The sequence below is a fragment of the Leuciscus leuciscus genome, assembly GCF_965113295.1.
Source record: "Leuciscus leuciscus genome assembly, chromosome: 1".
Lineage (NCBI taxonomy): Eukaryota > Metazoa > Chordata > Actinopteri > Cypriniformes > Leuciscidae > Leuciscus > Leuciscus leuciscus.
In genome coordinates, this window is record NC_138725.1 from 11,976,477 (window position 1) to 11,993,930 (window position 17,454).

Here is a 17,454-nt window from a genome sequence, read left to right on the forward strand (position 1 = left end):
TTTCAATAACGCTCAAATGTGGGTTAATGCAGAGGTATGATACATTCAGCTTGTAATGTGACATAAAAATCATATAAGTATATTTTTGGTTAAATACAACTTAAAGGGATAGTTCGCCTAAAAATGAAAATTCTGTCATCATTTACTCACCCTCAAGTTGTTTCAAACCTGTATGAATTTATTTTTTCTGCTGAACACAAAATAAGATATTTTGAAAAATGTCGGTAACCAGACAGTTGATGGACCCCAATTTTTTCTTACTATGGAAGTCAATGGGGTCCATCAACTGTCTGGTTACCGACATTTTTCAAAATATCTTCTTTTGTGTTCAGCAAAAAAAAGAAATTCATACAGGTTTGAAACAACTTGAGGGTGAGTAAATGATGACAGAATTTTCATTTTTGGGCAAACTATCCCTTTAAGCTCTGTAAACATCTGTGACACCTGTTAATTATTGCAGGAAAATAATTTCAACTTGTTCCTCAATTAAAAAAAAAAAAAAAAAAAAAAAAAGTTAACTAGGAGAATACAGACACAACACATTTCATGTTATCATGAGAGTAGTGTGTTAGGATCACTTAAAAACTAGATTAGTTATATCTAATCTATATATAGAGTATAAGCATAACCTTTTCTACAAAAGTAGTCCCTTCTCAAAAGGTAGATTTTAGACTTCATTTGTACAATAATAAATTTGAAGGCATGTCACAGGTTTTGGAAAATTAATTCAAAATAACATTTTGTTTTTCTTCTTTTTTCCCCCCATTTTTTATAAATATTGGTGTTTGCTCATGTCTCTACAGAAATTATGTTTGCGGTTTGATGGGAACCTTGCTTCTGTGCACAGCCATGAGGAGTACACTTTTATACAGGACCTGATTAGATCCGAAACTCAGGCCACAACTCGTGCCTGGATCGGAGGCCATGATGCTGTTCATGTATGCAATTCTTTTTTTTTGGATCATGCTTTTTGTGCTACTGGGCATTTACATTGTGAGTGTACTAACGTACTGCATTTCGGTGTGGTTTGCCAGCTGCTCAGCAGCAGACAGGAAAGCCATCCAGAGGGTCATCAGAACAGCCCAGAAGATCATTGGCGACTCTACGCCATCACTAGAGGAATTATTCAGCTTGCGTTGTCTGAGTAGAGCAGCTAACATTCTCAAGGATCCATCCCACCCTGGACATCATCTGTTTGTCCAGTTGCCCTCTGGCAGGCGCTTTAGATCTATTGCATCACGGACTAATAGATTTAAGAATAGCTTCTACCCGAGAGCTGTAAGAGAACTTAACAACACGGCAAAGAACTGAACTTTTGACTATACTTTGGTAAATCATGATTCAATTATACAGGTTATAATTACAGTTAAGGTCACTTTGTTTGTGACAACAATGGGTAATTACATGAATCTATCAAGTTTCTGTATTGTAGTGTGTTACATTTATGGTGTCTTAATTATTGTATTTGTGTTGTTATGTGTGGATGCACCGTAGGGTTTGCTAATTAATTTCATTGTATTTTACATGCAATGACAATAAAAAGGAATTGAATTGAATTGATTACATTTTTTTTTTTTTTTATGCATAAAGATAGGTGCCCATCTCATGATTGCCAATGCCCTAAACAAACTATTCTGAGGATCAAAAAAAAAAAAGAGAAGAAAAATACAAAAAAAGATATAAACACACCATTCATCATGAGTGTTTCTATTGTGAAACTTAATGTGAAATAGAATGGCTGATAAGAGATAATTGAGCAATTTTGCCTTGTCTTAAATATTCTTCACAAATTCTTCACTGATACCCTTTCTGTGAAATAATTTCTGTTCATTTCTGTTTAGATTTCTGACATTTTTAAAGTGGAGACAGGGTTAATGCTAATGCAAAATAATCTTTTAGATGAATAAAGATAAAATTAAGCCATGTGAGCTCTGGACATAAACACAATGTCTTTTTTCTCTTCTGTTCACAGGAGGGAGTTTGGCTCTGGAGTGATGGATCCGAAATGAACTTTCAGATTTGGTCGCCTTACCAGCCCGATAACCTTCATGGACAGAACTGCCTTGAGATGAACTTTGACTGTAAGTCGAGCAGACAGCGGCACTCAGCTCAGAGCGCAGCCGAGCCCAGGACTCTGATAGTGGGGGACTCCATAATCAGAAACATTAGCTGCAGGGATACAACTACATGCTGCCTTCCACAGGCTACAACTTCTGATGTAAACAGGGAACTTCAGAACATTCTAATGAAACATAAGAGTGCAAATCGACTCATAATTCATGTGGGGAAGAATGACATTCATAAAGAGCAGTCAGAACTCCTTAAGAAGGATTTCAATGAACTTTTTGAAACACTTAAAAAACTGAAAGTTCAGACATTCATCAGTGGACCACTCCCAGCAAGAGGAACAAACAGGTTTTCACGGTTGCTTGGGATTAATACATGGCTGCAAAAAACCTGCAATATAAAAGGAGTAAACTTCATTGACAACTTCAATCTCTTCTGGAGTCAGAGACAACTATTTCATCGGGATGGCCATCACCCAAACAAACTTGGTTCAAGAGTGTTAAAGGACAATATCTACTTCTCCCTCAATCATCCTTCTGCAGTGTGTGCCAATCCACTCAATCAGAACGGCACACACACACCTGGACACAGTATGAATGACCACAGGACTTCTCTTCAGAATGGACATGATGTTGACATATCACACAAGGACAATGATAACACCACTGAGCCACAACAACCTCTGCTCACGGACACCATCTCAGCTGAGCCCTGCCCACAGAGCTCACCACAGACAGACATATTAGAACTGCTCCAAGATTCAGCACCCAAGGACGACTTCCTGGAAAACAGCCAGGGAAGCCAGGACAGCATATCACAGCCTCCTATAACCCCAGAGCAACAGCCCCTTTCACCAGACACTTTCACCCTCTCGCCAGCAACTCCACTACTGTGCTTCTCACAGAAAATGGAAGAATTAGTGCATGCTGGAACCAGACTATCACACTCTTTTGCTGCAAGCCCCCAGATATCACCCAAAAAACGTAGGGCACCGCTCCCACCAAAGCCTGCAGGCCCAGCTCACCCTCCCCCTGCATCTGTGAGAGCTCTTCGGCCTCTGCCACAACGCCAGGGCCCACACCCTCCTCCATCTGCTCGAGGTGAACCAAAAACAACTGATACCAGCTCTCAGTGATGTGTGTCGGGTCCCCGCTTTGAAAACAGTAACTTTCTCAAATGTTTACAGAACAAGCGGGAACCCAGTGTGCCTGTATCTTTCTCTATTGCTGTTCTTTTACAAGATAGAAAGTCTAAGGCCTTCAATAGCCGTACAGCAAACTCAACTAATCTGGTGCCTATTGCACGTCTAACTAAGATTGGTGTAGGGAAAAAAAGTAAGACTGTTAAGTTAGCAATTTTAAACATCCGCTCACTTAAAAATAAATCACTTCTAGTCAATGACTTAATAACCACAAACAACCTGGATTTTATGCTTCTAAATGAAACCTGGCTAGAAGACAGCTGTAGTGCAACAATCCTCAATGAAACAGCCCCTCCTAACTTTACTTTTATGAGTGTCTGCAGAGCTGTTAAGAGAGGTGGGGGTCTAGCTGCTCTTTTTAAAGATATTTATCAATGTAAGCAAATATCATTTGGGAACTACTCGTCTTTCGAATATCTGGGTATTGTATTAAAAGGTGCTCCACGCATTTTACTCATCATTATTTACAGGCCTCCAAAATATTCTCCAGCCTTTGCTGAGGAATTTACAGAACTGTTATCAACAATTACCTCAGAGCTTGACTGTTTTGCCATTGCTGGAGATTTTAACATTCACATAGATAATGCAGAAAACAATATGGCAAAAGAAATCAAAACTGTTTTAAAAACTTTTGATCTGACTCAGCATGTACATGGACCCACACACAATCATGGACACACTCTAGATTTACTTATCAGTAAGGGTCTAAACATTTCATCGATTGTTATTAAGGATGTAGCACTGTCTGATCATTTCTGTATTTTCTTTGATATATTGATCTCTCCTGCCACTGAAGCTAGATCTGTGTCTGTCAAGAAGAGATGCTTAAATGAGAACACTAGTGTACTATTTATGAAGGCTATTTCCTTAACACCAAGCATATCTGCTGACTCTGTTGATTTTCTCCTTGATTCTTTTAACTCAAAAGTTAAAAGTGCAATTGATGATATTGCTCCTGTTAAAGTCAGGAAGAAGAGTGGCAGACAAAAAGCACCTTGGAGAAACTCAACAGCAGTGCAAAATATGAAAAGACAATGCAGAAAAGCAGAGCGCATGTGGCGGAAGACAAAACTTGTAGTCCATTATAACATCTACAAAGACAGCCTTCATGCTTTCAATATGGAACTAGGCAAAGCTAGACAGACTTTCTTCTCAAATATTATAAACTGCAATTTAAACAACACACGCACTCTTTTTGCTACTGTAGAGAGACTGACAAACCCCCCAAGCCAGATTCCCAGTGAAATGCTCTCAAACAGCAAGTGCAGTGAGTTTGCTTCCTTCTTCTCTGACAAAATCAATAATATCAGAAAGGTGATCAGCACATCATTGAGTTGCGCTGGGGTCACACTGATCAGACCACCTGAAAAAGTAGTAACTTTGTCTGATTTCAATAAAATTGATGGCAAAATTTTGGTAGAAACCGTACAGCACCTTAAAACATCAACATGCGCTCTTGACACACTTCCCACATCTTTTTTTAAAAGTGTGCTAAACAGTTTAGAAGCAGATCTTCTAGAAGTGGTAAATGCCTCACTTCTCTCTGGGAGTTTTCCAAACTCCCTGAAAACTGCAGTTGTCAAGCCCCTCCTGAAAAAGAGCAATCTGGATAAGACCATATTAAGCAACTATAGACCGATCTCAAATCTTCCTTTCATAGGCAAGATCATAGAAAAAGTTGTCTTCAATCAGCTGAACAAATTCTTAAGCTCGAATGGATACTTTGACAATTTTCAATCTGGTTTCCGACCGCACCACAGCACAGAGACAGCGCTCATAAAGATAATAAACGATATTCGCTTAAATACTGATTCAGGCAAATTATCAGTGCTGGTACTACTCGACCTCAGTTCTGCATTTGACACTGTCGATCATAACATACTTCTTGACAGGCTGGAAAACTGGGTGGGGCTTTCTGGGATAGTCCTAAAATGGTTCAGGTCATACTTAGATGAGAGAGGTTACTATGTGAGTATAGGAGACCATAAGTCTGAGTGGACATCCATGACATGCGGAGTCCCTCAAGGCTCAATTCTTGCGCCACTCCTGTTCAACCTGTATATGCTCCCAATGAGCCAAATAATGAGAAAGAACCAAATTGCTTACCACAGCTATGCCGACGACACACAGCTGTACTTAGCCCTATCGCCTAACGATTACAGCCCAATTGACTCCCTGTGCCAATGCATTGATGAAGTCAACAGTTGGATGTGCCAAAACTTTCTTCAGTTAAACAAAGATAAAACTGAAGTCATTGCATTTGGAAACAAAGATGAAGTTCTCAAGGTGAACGCATACCTTCACTCCAGGGGTCAAACAACTAAACATCAAGTCAGGAATCTTGGTGTGACACTAGAGTCAGACCTTAGTTTCATTAGTCATGTCAAAGCAATAACTAAATCAGCATACTATCATCTGAAAAATATTGCAAGAATTAGATGCTTTGTTTCCAGACAAGACTTAGAGAAACTTGTGCATGCTTTCATCACCAGCAGGGTGGATTATTGTAATGGACTCCTCACTGGCCTTCCCAAAAAGACCATAAGACAGTTGCAGCTCATACAGAACGCTGCCGCTAGGATTCTGAGCAGAACCAGAAAATATGAACATATCACACCAGTCCTCAGGTCTTTACACTGGCTCCCAGTTAGATTTAGGATTGATTTTAAAGTATTATTACTGGTATATAAATCTTTCAATGGCCTAGGACCTCAATACATTGCAGATATGCTCACTGAATATAAACCCAACAGATCACTCAGATCATTAGGATCATATCAGCTAGAAATACCAAGGGTTCACTCTAAGCATGGTGAGTCTGCTTTTAGCTATTATGCCAGCCACAGCTGGAACCAGCTTCCAGAAGAGATCAGATGTGCTCCTACAGTAGTCACATTCAAATCCAGACTCAAAACACTTTTGTTTAGCTATGCATTTACTGAATGAGCACTGTGCCGCTGTTCGTCCGACTGTACTGTACTGTACTGTATTTCATTTTATTTTTCTAAACTGTTTTAATTATTCTTATTTCTTTTTATTATTTTAATTTCTTCTATGTAAAGCACTTTGAATTGCCATTGTGTATGAAATGTGCTATATAAATAAACTTGCCTTGCCTTGCCTAAGTAACTGCTGTTAATGCTCATAAACTATCTAAAAACTAAATAAACATTTTTTATTTTATTTTTCATAATACACAAATGATTAAAACAAATATTTTGTTCTATCTTGCAACAGATGGCAACTGGAATGATGACCCATGTTTAACAAATAAGCCGTTTGTGTGTGTGAACTGAACCAGCATGTGAAAAATCAATAGAAGAAACAAGCACCTTTAACTCATTTACTTTCCTTTAGAAATATTCAATGGAGGTAATAAATGTGTCTTAAAGAAGGTTAATTGTGTTTGTTTGATTGTGTTTTGTTAATGATAAGTTAATGACTCAGTGACGCCTGTTAAACACCATTTTTTTTTAATAATTTGGGTATCACTCCAGACTCTCTTTTCTCACTAACACAAGTTAGAAGAAGTAATGTGGCATCCTAAAATGGCACCAACAGTAAAAAAAAAAACAAGTACAATTATAATGTGAAAAAGTTAGTCACACTCACCAGATATATTAAAGCCACTCTTATTTTGTCTCACTACCAGGTTCTTATCCTGTACCTTTAATAAATGTCAAGTATTTACTCCACTTTCTCCAAAACCAAGTAGTCTATATGACATTTTTTCGTATGCATCAATTTTCTGTAACCCATGAAGGACGGCGATCATAGCAAATCCACAGACTAACTCGTGAAAGCTCAGTATTTGAAAAAGACAAGTGGCATGACGTGATTGGCTGCAAAAAAAAAAAAAACTGTTAATCTTTAAGGTTTAATACATTTAGATTGTATTTATTTATTTATATGCATTGTTTTATTTATTTTAAAGTTTTTATGGGATACCAAATAAAATATCCATATTATTTTTCATAAACACCAAATAAAGCTGACACTAATCACGATTCTGGTGACTTCAAATGAAACATTCAATGAAACATCAACATCTAAACATCTGTTAATTCTCAACAATAACTTAAGTAGACGTCTGACAGAAATAAAGTAAATCTGGTGAGTAATAAACAGACTCACACAGAGATCAAGAATCAGCACATGATTCTCAACAATGACGACAAACCAAAAGCTTTGCTTTCATTTAATTTTTTGCTGTTTTTTTTTGTTGTGACTTTAGTTGTTTTTTGTGATGTTCAGAGTTGATCTGTTTATATTCATATTTTGTCACCATTGTTGAGATTCATGAGCTGATTCCTGAACTCTGTGTTTGAGTTTCTCACAAAATTTACTTAAAACATTTCATTTTTAAGAAATCGCTCTGCACTGCTGGATAACATGATGTAGTTCTACCAGAAAGAATCAGGAGATAAACTGATATAACAAGCGTATATTTATTAACAGCCCAGCAAGCATAAAATTATAAAGTTCTTTAGCGTAGGCCCCGTCCTTAGCACGCAATGCGAGGGTAGCGGAAGCTGCATATCCTTCCTGAAGACGAAGGCAGGGGCGCAGCCAACCCCCTGGAGGTAAAGGAAGGGACCATCTTGGTGGTGGGGAGGATAGAGGTAATTGGCAGCGTCAGCATCTGCAAACTCAGACAAATGTAAGTACCAGTCTTTTATACCACGAGTGTTAGCACATGATTGGTTAGAAGTGAGGTAATACGTGACACGCTGATTGAGTCTTCCTGGCAGAACTTACGCTAAAGGTTTCCTTTTTTAGAGACTGTAATAACTAAGAGCAAAAAAATAATAAATGCTGATCATCCATATACTCAAACTCATATTTGTGTGTAAAAGAAGTTCAACATACTTCTGAGTAAGAGGAATTACACATTAGTTGAGTTGCAGGTAACACAAAATACAACATGTGTTGTCCCTGAGCACACACACTACATGTGTTAAAACTGACACAACGTGTTTTTGTTGTTGTTTTTTAACACATCTCTTTTTACAGAGTAGACAGAGAAGAAAGGACACCGACTGAAAGCCCTTGAGAAAGTCCAGTGATTAAATGATGAACAAAATAGACATTGGGTGAGATGAAAGAAAGCTGGAGAGTGTTGGCGAGTAATGGAGGCTTTCCTCACGTCACAGGTTTGTAGTGTTGTGGGCAGAGCGACTTCAGGTGCGGGTCCTTGCAAAAACTACAAACATGCGAGAATTTACATTTAGGATAAGTCCAAACAGATTTGTTAAAATAATTAGACCATTAAATGAAATGATGGAGAGGCCTCTTATATCTAATGGAGCATCTACAGATTCAGCACCATGGACAGCAGATCTGACAGATTCAGCACCATGTCCTTTCGGAAACTGGAGCTTTAGCCAGTAACTGTCACGGACACACATGGGAAACAGTAGATCCAATAGCAGTAGGTTTTATTTAAAGTGTAATCCAAAATCGTAGTCATCCAGGCAGGGGTCAAAGTCCATATAATCAATGATGATTATACAATGATGATTGGGAACAGCCGAGTGCAATGATACAGTGATGGGTGCAGACAAGGATTGTGGGGAATGCAGTTCCTAATGTGAATGACACCGTGAGGGAAGAGGACCTCTAGTGGACACCCAGGGAACACAAACCAGACACTGTGACAGTAACAGACTAATCTGGGCTGTGTTCAGCCCCGACAAAACGCTGCACAACGTTTTTTAAACAGAAACGGTGATGCGTTGAACACACTGTTCTGATGACGGAAGAGTTGCAACTATGGCAGCTGAGAAGGCCATTCTTTGTGTTCTTTGTGAAGAATTTTCGGAGCCTGATGAAGTCGGTATAAATATGTGTTTAATACTACAAAATATGCCCGATGTTACAGTTACTGCACTTGCCGCCCAGAACAAAAGAGAACATCCCAATCGAGTGAAGGGATTGCTGAAACTGAAACTGAAGCGCACATCTTACCTAATTCAGACTAAAACACATCTATTTAGCCTCACATATTGACTTTATTTGTAGTTCATACTGTTTTAATACCCTGTATTTTCTTTCTCATTTTTAGGAAAAGCACTTAATTACCATTGTTTATTTCTATACCAATACACTTGCAATGAAGCTAAAAATATAAACAACTAGGCTACATCATGTTGATATCCTATATTTTTACAATAAAACTTTCGACAAACATGTCTTCTAATATCCTCAGTTGTTGCGTATATCGAACTGCATCAAACAAATTTGTAAGTTACTTTCCCTGAACCCATTGTGCGAGTTCACTTTAATACCACATGCTTTATATACATATTGTTGCTGATTGGACTGCAGTTCTGACACACCCATTTAACGAGAAAACGTATCTCAAACCCCGTTGCACACCGGTGCACGCCGTTTCCAGGAAACATGACGTTCAACCCGGAAACCGTAGCAAAACTTTGCGCACCGTTTTGAACTTGAACATGCCCCTGGTGTTGGATACAGAGATGAATGAAGCAGATTTAGCTGAATATGATCTGTGGTGTTCATATCGGTGGCTAAAGTCTGCCATCATAGCCAGATAAAGCTCTAGTTCCTCCCTGTGCTCTGGGAAAACTTGACTGAGGATATCTCTGTAAATACCTAAAGCAATTCAATAACAGATAAAGCTTTCAGGAAGAACACAGCCATGTCTCCACAGTTAACAGATTTGTTCTTATGTGTGGAGACTCAATAACAGCAGCAGCTGGAGACAAAACATCTACTGGAAACCAGCGCTGGAACTGCACTGGAGAGGTGATGATGAGACGCTGAAGGAGGAGCAGATGCTGCAGTGCAAATCCATTTACTAAATTATACTAACTTGACTGCTTCATTTCCACTGTAAGAGAGTTATTAAAATCCTTTGTGTTGCAGTTACATCAGAATCAGCTCATCCTCAGGTCAGCTGGAGAACCCAAAGCTAGAGCTGATGTGCTCTAACAAGTTTCTATTACTCATTCATTTAGACAATCAGTGTGAAATGATACTGATGAACTCTCGTGACACTGAACAGAGAATGATACAAACATGAACTGTAATTGCATGGTGGTTTTGTTAACAATTTTGTCTTTTCAACTTTTATAAACCTAGTTTTAACATTAGTACAGTCAACTGGAATTGCACTGCATTTCTGTTTTGAAGCATGTGTTCTTGTATAGCCTTTGTTGATCATCAACACAAATCTTTCTGCAAGTAAAGACATTTTCACGCTGTGTTTTAGTGTCCTGTTGATTTTAGTTTTGTTTTTCAGACACACACAGGGCAGAAGTGGAAGATCAAAGGTCATCAGTGAGAGTTTAAGGGCAGCATTAGAGATTTTGATCACAGTATTGTGTAATAAACATTATTTTCATGAGATATATTTTAGTAATGTCTAAGTAATGAATTTGAGTAAAGACTGAAATACTGTCAGCGAATTAAAAAATCTGCTATGGATCATTTCAGTTTTATCATTTCAATTCATTTCAAGTCAAAACTAAATTTTTCATAATACGAGGTCTATATTAAACAAGTGTAAAAGGACACTGGACAAGGTCAGTAAATTCATGATGTGTCCTCAGAGATGTGGACATAATTGAGCGAATTAGTAATTTTGATATAAATCAGATCGACGGCTCTGAGATGTTTAATTTGCCGTTTATTTCTCACACTTTCCTCCAACTGTTTGATCATCAGCACTGAGCTTGAGCAAACACATTCATATACTGTATGCACTTCAATCATAAATCAACAATCTATCATTAATATCCTTATCACAGATCTTTTTCAGTTCATGATGGAGATTAAGCTGTTTTGATTAGTAATAAACTCTAATATTCATCAAGCATTTTGAGCTTTATCATTTAGGCATATGTTCAGAAATATGTTGTTTTGTAGTTCAGATCATGTATGAGGAACTGGATCTTGTCTTTAACTCTCATCTGGAGTATTTGATGATTATATCTGTGATCTGAATCTGAGAGGAGACACAAGATTCTCATTCTTTATCTGCTTCATTACATGTATTTATCTAAACTCTCAATAGCTTCCTGTTTTGAGTATTTTCTCCATTCATGTGGAATCTCACCACTCCCCTCAAATGTTTTACTGTAGTGTTTTTCCAGATCTTTCTGGAATCTGCACACAAACCACTTCCAGTAGTTCAGTTCAGAGAGATCATGGCTGATGATCCACTCTGCATAATCTCCTCCTGCTGTTCTGTAGTCTCTATATTTAAACCTTCCATGTGGTGTATTAAAATCCTGATGACTTGCTACTACATTTGTGCAAATATTAGGACAGAGATTCTGTGTTGAACTGTAATATGTTCCATTAATTCCCCACACTCTGTGGAAAAAAACACTGTGATCTCCATGATGGTCTTCCATGGAGTTTGTACAGACGGCTCTACAGAACGGACACTGAACCCAACAACACTGACAGAAGTGATCAATTAGAATCTCATCTGGTCTGAGTTTACTGTCCAGCTTTACTGGAAATGTCTCTGTGTTGAATCTACTGCTGATGTCAGTCATTATATCAGGAAGTTCTTTTTTTATCACATCTTCTAGGAGGTTGAAATCATCAACATCATCATGTTTGACTCCACTGAGGTCTTTTTCAGAGAAGATCAGCTCATCTGAGAGCGTCTGTGTGAAACTCTTCAACCACAGACCAACATCTCCTCTGTTCTCTTCAACATGTTCAGTAGATTCATGTGCAGCTTTCATGATCTTCTGCTGCAGGAGTTTAATCTTCTCCTCCATCTTGGGTAAAACACTGAAACTGAACCTATCAGTGATGTACCGACTAACTTCATCTCTGATGAAACTCTTGAAGTGATCTCTGGGATTATGAATGTAGTTCATGTATTTGTTAAAATCCTCCTCTTCTGCCAGTGTCTTCAGGATGTGTTTCTCCAGATTTGATCTGTTTGCATTCAGTGATGGACAGTTTGATCTCATTTCATCGGTCAGATCTCTGGCAGTCTTCTTGTAGACGCTCTGCTCAACGGGCTCTTTCAGTTTCTGACAGATGATCTCACCTAAAATGGCAGCTGGTGTTGCTCCATGACAGTATTTCTGGAAAATACTATAGTACTCTTCTCTCTTCTTCTCAACATATATTACAGGATCACTGGCATCTCTAAACAGTCTGTGTTGATCAGTGATCATCTCATTTGATCTCTTACAGATGGAAATAACCAAATCCATGAAGAATTCATTCTTGAACACATATTTCACTGATCTGTCCTGATGTTGTGTCACTCTTGCCTTGATGTAATCTATGAGCTGTTGAATGTAACTGATGTTGTAGCCCATCTTTGAAATGTTAAATGACTGAATCATTGAGTCTGTCTGCTGAGCAACATCTGTGATTAATGATCTTATTTGGACTTCATCCTCTAAAGACAGATTTTGACTATATCCGAATGATTCTTTTATTACTGTTCTGTAAGTATTCACAGCCTTTTGCATCCAACCTTTTCGGTACTTTTTGAGAACAACACAATCTGAATAACTCTGCAAGGTGAAAATATTTCTGCTCTCCCCCGGGTGATCTACAGGAACACTTTGATAGATGTCACTGATGATCTTTCTGACATCTCTCATTATGTCAATGTCTTTGATTGGATTTTCTCTGATTATCTTCTACACACACTGTTCCCAAAACAAATCAAACTCTTTCTTCAGTGTTTCTTCATCATTTGTCTTTGAGTTTCAAGGCAAGTGCTTTGCTCTTTTCATAGAGAGTGTTTTCATGATGTGTCCTCTGAGCTTCAATCTTTTTCTTCAGGTCTCGCTGCTGAAGAATCTCGTTTAATTTCCTCTTTGTTTCTCTCACAATGTTTTCCTGAAGCTCTTTGATTTTGATTTCAAATGATGTTTTCCACTGAATCATTATATCTTTATCTATGTCTTTCTCAAAGAATTCTGACATTGATTTTTTCACTTCTTCACTCGTCGTCTTCAGTTCTCTTTGAAGATCAGTTTCCTCAACCTCATGAATGTTTTCATTGTCTATTTTGTTGTGTAGTTTGTTCTCAGTTTCCATCATGGCACTGCGAAGACTCCAGGACCACTTGCTGTATTCGGTCTCCAGTCTCCTGTAGGCTGAAATCTCCAGTCTCTGCATCATTTCATCACAAATCTGTTTTTCTCTCTCTCTTCTTTTCTCATCTTCTTCTCTCCTCTCTCTTTCTTTGTCATAATTCTGTCGTTCTTCCTCCATCATCATCTTCATTCTCTCTTTCTCTCTGATTATTCCCTCCATTTCACTCTTCAGTCTCTGAATCTGTTCATCACAAATCTGTTTTTCTCTCTCTCTTCTTTTCTCATCTTCTTCTCTTCTCGTCTTTTCCTCCAGTTTCTGCTGGTCCCATTCCTCTCGTTCTCTTCTCATCTGGATTTTATATCGTTCTTCTCTTTCTGTATATTCATCGTCTCTTCTCTTTCTCTCTTTTTCATGACTCTGTCGTTCATTCTGTATTCTGTTCATCAGACTGTCTATTTCTGTGTTGTATGAGATCTTCATTTCCTTTATTTCATCTTTAAACATCTCTTGTTCTTTCTTCATTTCATCTCGCATCTGCACCTCCTGTTCCTTCATTTCTCTTTTATATCGGTCTTCTCTCTCTTTCAATTCTTCTTCGCTTCTCTTTCTCTCTTTCTCTTGATTCAGTCTTTCTTCCTCCATCATCATCTTCATTCTCTCTTTCTCTACTTTATGTTTCATCAGTTCTTCTCTTTCTCTGCTCATTTGCTCCACTCTCTCCATCAGGATCTTCATCTTCTTTTCTTCTGCTTCATGATTAGACTGAAGATCTTCTTTCTCTTTCATTAATGTTTTATATCGTTCTTCTCTTTTTATATATTCCTCTTCTCTATTCTTCCTCTCATTCTCTATTCTGTTCATCAGTCTGTCTATATCTGTGTCGTATTTCATGAGCAGTTTTTCTTTTTCTTTCATCAGTTGCTCTATTTTATTTTTAAATGTCTCTCGTTCTCTTATCATTTCTTCTTCTAGTTTCTGCATCAGTTCTTCTCTTTCTCTGACTCTGTCCATCAGGATCTTCATCTGTTGTTCTTGTCTTTCTCTCTCCATCTGTCTGAACAACTTACACGTGTAGAAACTCCCCCCGTTTGCTTTCACCATGTCGTCTATCTTCTCCAGTAGATCAGACACCTGTGTTCGGTCTCCAGGCTGATTATTGTTCAACACATGATATCTGTTTCCACACGCCTCAATCAGCTTCATCAGAGGAGATCCAGGTTTCCCCAAACACTGTTCAATAGTTTTGTCCTTCAGATAATCTCCTCTTGTGAAGAGCACCATGGTGAACATTAAAGATTTCTCACCAAACGTCTCTTGGATGATCTTCACTGTTGTCGCTTCTTCTTGAGTGAATCGTTGTCCTAAATTGAGCACAATGATGAACACATGTGGTCCAGGCAGGATCATGGAGATGCAGTTGCTGATTTCTCTCTGGATCTCCTCATTAGTAAGTTCAGTATCAAACAGTCCTGGAGTGTCGATCACAGTAACGTGTCGGCCGTTGATTTCAGATGATTGTTTTTGACTCTCTTTAGTCACGGACTCTTGAGATGTTTCTGCTGTAAACACTTCTCTTCCTAAGATGGTGTTTCCAGCTGCACTCTTCCCAACTCCTGTTTTTCCCAGCAGCACAATCCTCAGATCATCTTCACTCTCTGTTGAACCTGTAAAAGAGGAAATGTTTAACGCCTAAAAAGTTTACTAAGTGTACAGTTTGTGCTATAGTTTAGAGTAATATTGTTACCCCCCACCGCGCAACGGCCAATCAGATGCATTTAAGATAGAATCCACACACAGCTCAAAACTGAGTTTTTGTTCAGTGCTGAATTTTGTACGCTGGCGAATCCTCTAATTATAACAAACAGTATTATGAAAGATTCATTGTGCAGTCAGCTTCATTGATTATAACGAGGCTTTGTGAGATCGAGATGAACTGAGATGTCAGCTAGGGATTATTAACATTGCATGCATTCTGTCATGCCAAACCATGCACTTAGTAGTCTGCTTGCTTTCACTTGTTTCTGCTTCTTCTTCGCCGTGGTGTAAGTCTTTCAGAAGATGTGTCGTATTTCATATATCAGTAAAAACACGGAAAGCTAGAAAATTCCTTCAATGGCGAGTAAAGTTAATAGATAACGAACTATGTCTGCATGAATACATGGTTAGACGGATATTTTAAAATGCTGTAATTCAGTGCGTATATGAACGTTCAATCGCAATGCGGAGCTAAAGAGAACTGAATTCAGGATTGCATGCTGTCTAAGGCATCTTTCTGTGCACACACTTCAGGTGTTTCAGCGCAAGTAACACATTGAGATCTATTGTGTGCTTAACTCTTTTAACGTCTGCCATTGTCAAGTACATTGTGGTGTTTAGATTTCCAACTCGGACATCGGTCATGCCCAAGGCATTTGGATAAATACAGAGATCTTGATCAAAGCAACGCATTATAGTAAAACTCTCAGCCTCACCATTCCAAGGGATTGTAGTAGTTGGATCATTGTATTAATATACTTTTCATTTGGAACACTGAAGCTTGACCTTTGACCTTGTTTTTGTACAGTCAGAATGTTTTTATTTTATTTTAGAATGTTCTGAATTTCACCTCTACTGTTGTAAAATACAGAGCACCACATAAACGAGTCCATTCAGTAAATGTCCCATCTAGTTCAGTTTAAATTGTTCTGGTCATTACCTTGTGACAGTAAATGTGTCTCTAGTGAGTCGATTTTCTTCTTCATCTCTTCAAATTGCAGCAGTTTTTTCACCTGCGCCTCCAAAAATGTTTCTGTGGAGAAAAACTCTCCTCTGTTTTCTCCCACCATCTTCTCAACGTTCTCCATCAATGTGGACACTTGTTGTGTGGTGGGATCAAAATATTGTTGTCTTCCTCCAAAACTCTCAATGACAGACTGTGTTTCTTCATTGAGCTCTGATGTCTGATGCTCTGGATTCTGCATTATGAGGATCATGATGTGTTTGTTGATTCTGGAGCCGAATATCCTCTGGATCTCATCCATTTCTGCTTTATCTTCATTATTGAGTGGAGCTTCAGGAACTGTGAGGAGGAAAACATGAACTCCAGGATGACAGAGAGACACACAGCGGAGAGTCTGACGCATCACTTCCTCCTCTGAGAGCTGAACGAGAGCTGGAAGCTCCACCAGACGGATCAGACGCCCATGAAGCTCCACATCTGATCTTCTGTCTGTCTCCTGCAGGATCAGCTCTGATATGGAGGACTTTAATGTGCCGTCACTTCCACACACAACCAGATTCAGCTTCTCTCCCTCTGAAACTGATCAAAGACAAACAAGAGCTCGAATTCACAAACATAAAACACGTGCAGAATGTGTCATTTTGTGATTATTCTCCTGCTTAGCATTTACAGCGCTAAATATTAAAAACTGATCATAGACAGTTCATCAAATCTATATAACTATATCATAATGCAGTTACTGTAAATCAGTTTAACGTACAGTTGGGGCGATCCAACTCTGGACTTCTTCTTTCCACTGAAAAATAAACGCACGCACACACACACACACACACACAGATTGTTAGTGGATCTATTATTGTGTATTACCGTATTTAATTAATTAAATGATTCAGAATAAAGATATACAGTCTGAATCTAGAAATAATATCTACAATCTTTAAATTCCCCCTGTGGTGTAAATCAAGCTTTTAATGTTGTTTATATGTCTGAACTTTAACTAAATACGATGAAACAGTTTCACAAGTTCACGTTCATTTAATTCATTCCACTTCATTACTAAGAAACTAAATACAATGAAACTGCTCCCAAGTTCACATGATGAAAGAGAGCTTGAATAGATTTGGCCTTTATTGACGGAATTAAATAACCATTAATGTCAGATTTAGGTTTGTCTGTGTTCATCACCTGTGCAGTCAGGACTGGACATGTTGATATTCTGTTCTCTCCTCTGTTTCTCTAAGTCTTCAGCTGATCATCTTCTGTGACTCCTGACATCTGTCTGTTCATCGTCCTGCAAGAGATTCATCACAATATGTAAACTGTGTTCATGTCGTATGGAGCTGCACATCTGCTGAGAGTCACAGGTTTGATTCCCAATCAACAGTTACAGTTGATGCAGTAATTTGACATTGTTTGT

At 38.3% G+C, this 17,454-nt stretch overlaps 4 protein-coding genes across 5 annotated transcripts in view; 2 read left to right on the forward strand and 2 right to left on the reverse strand.

Moving 5' to 3' along the window:
- LOC309499866 (uncharacterized protein) overlaps positions 1 to 17,454 on the reverse strand; it is a 186,291-nt gene that overhangs the window by 161,187 nt on the left and 7,650 nt on the right. The gene's annotated exons all lie outside the window — the stretch shown is intronic.
- The window catches only part of LOC309502936 (uncharacterized protein), a 217,345-nt gene that overhangs the window by 4,043 nt on the left and 195,848 nt on the right, over positions 1 to 17,454 (forward strand). The gene's annotated exons all lie outside the window — the stretch shown is intronic.
- LOC309504914 (galactose-specific lectin nattectin-like) lies at positions 3 to 6,662 on the forward strand. Its single transcript, XM_082178217.1, has 4 exons — positions 3 to 34; positions 804 to 938; positions 1,973 to 2,081; positions 6,506 to 6,662. Exons 1-4 carry the CDS (start codon positions 17 to 19, stop codon positions 6,562 to 6,564), a joined length of 321 nt encoding a protein of 106 aa, XP_082034343.1. The 5' UTR covers positions 3 to 16; the 3' UTR covers positions 6,565 to 6,662.
- LOC309498342 (uncharacterized protein) lies at positions 12,968 to 17,332 on the reverse strand (the record flags this gene model as incomplete). Its single annotated transcript, XM_082169056.1, has 4 exons — positions 17,223 to 17,332; positions 16,798 to 16,833; positions 16,014 to 16,616; positions 12,968 to 14,982 (listed from the first exon to the last, which is right to left on the reverse strand). The coding sequence occupies exons 1-4, from the start codon at positions 17,242 to 17,244 to the stop codon at positions 12,968 to 12,970; spliced, it is 2,676 nt and encodes an 891-aa protein (XP_082025182.1). The 5' UTR covers positions 17,245 to 17,332.

What these genes read in the sequence shown, in the direction of transcription:
- LOC309504914 (XM_082178217.1), top strand. An exon ending in GAGGCCATGATGCTGTTCAT is followed by an intron (nt 939 to 1,972) that starts GTATGCAATTCT and finishes TTCTGTTCACAG; the next exon opens with GAGGGAGTTTGGCTCTGGAG. An exon ending in CCTTGAGATGAACTTTGACT is followed by an intron (nt 2,082 to 6,505) that starts GTAAGTCGAGCA and finishes ATCTTGCAACAG; the next exon opens with ATGGCAACTGGAATGATGAC.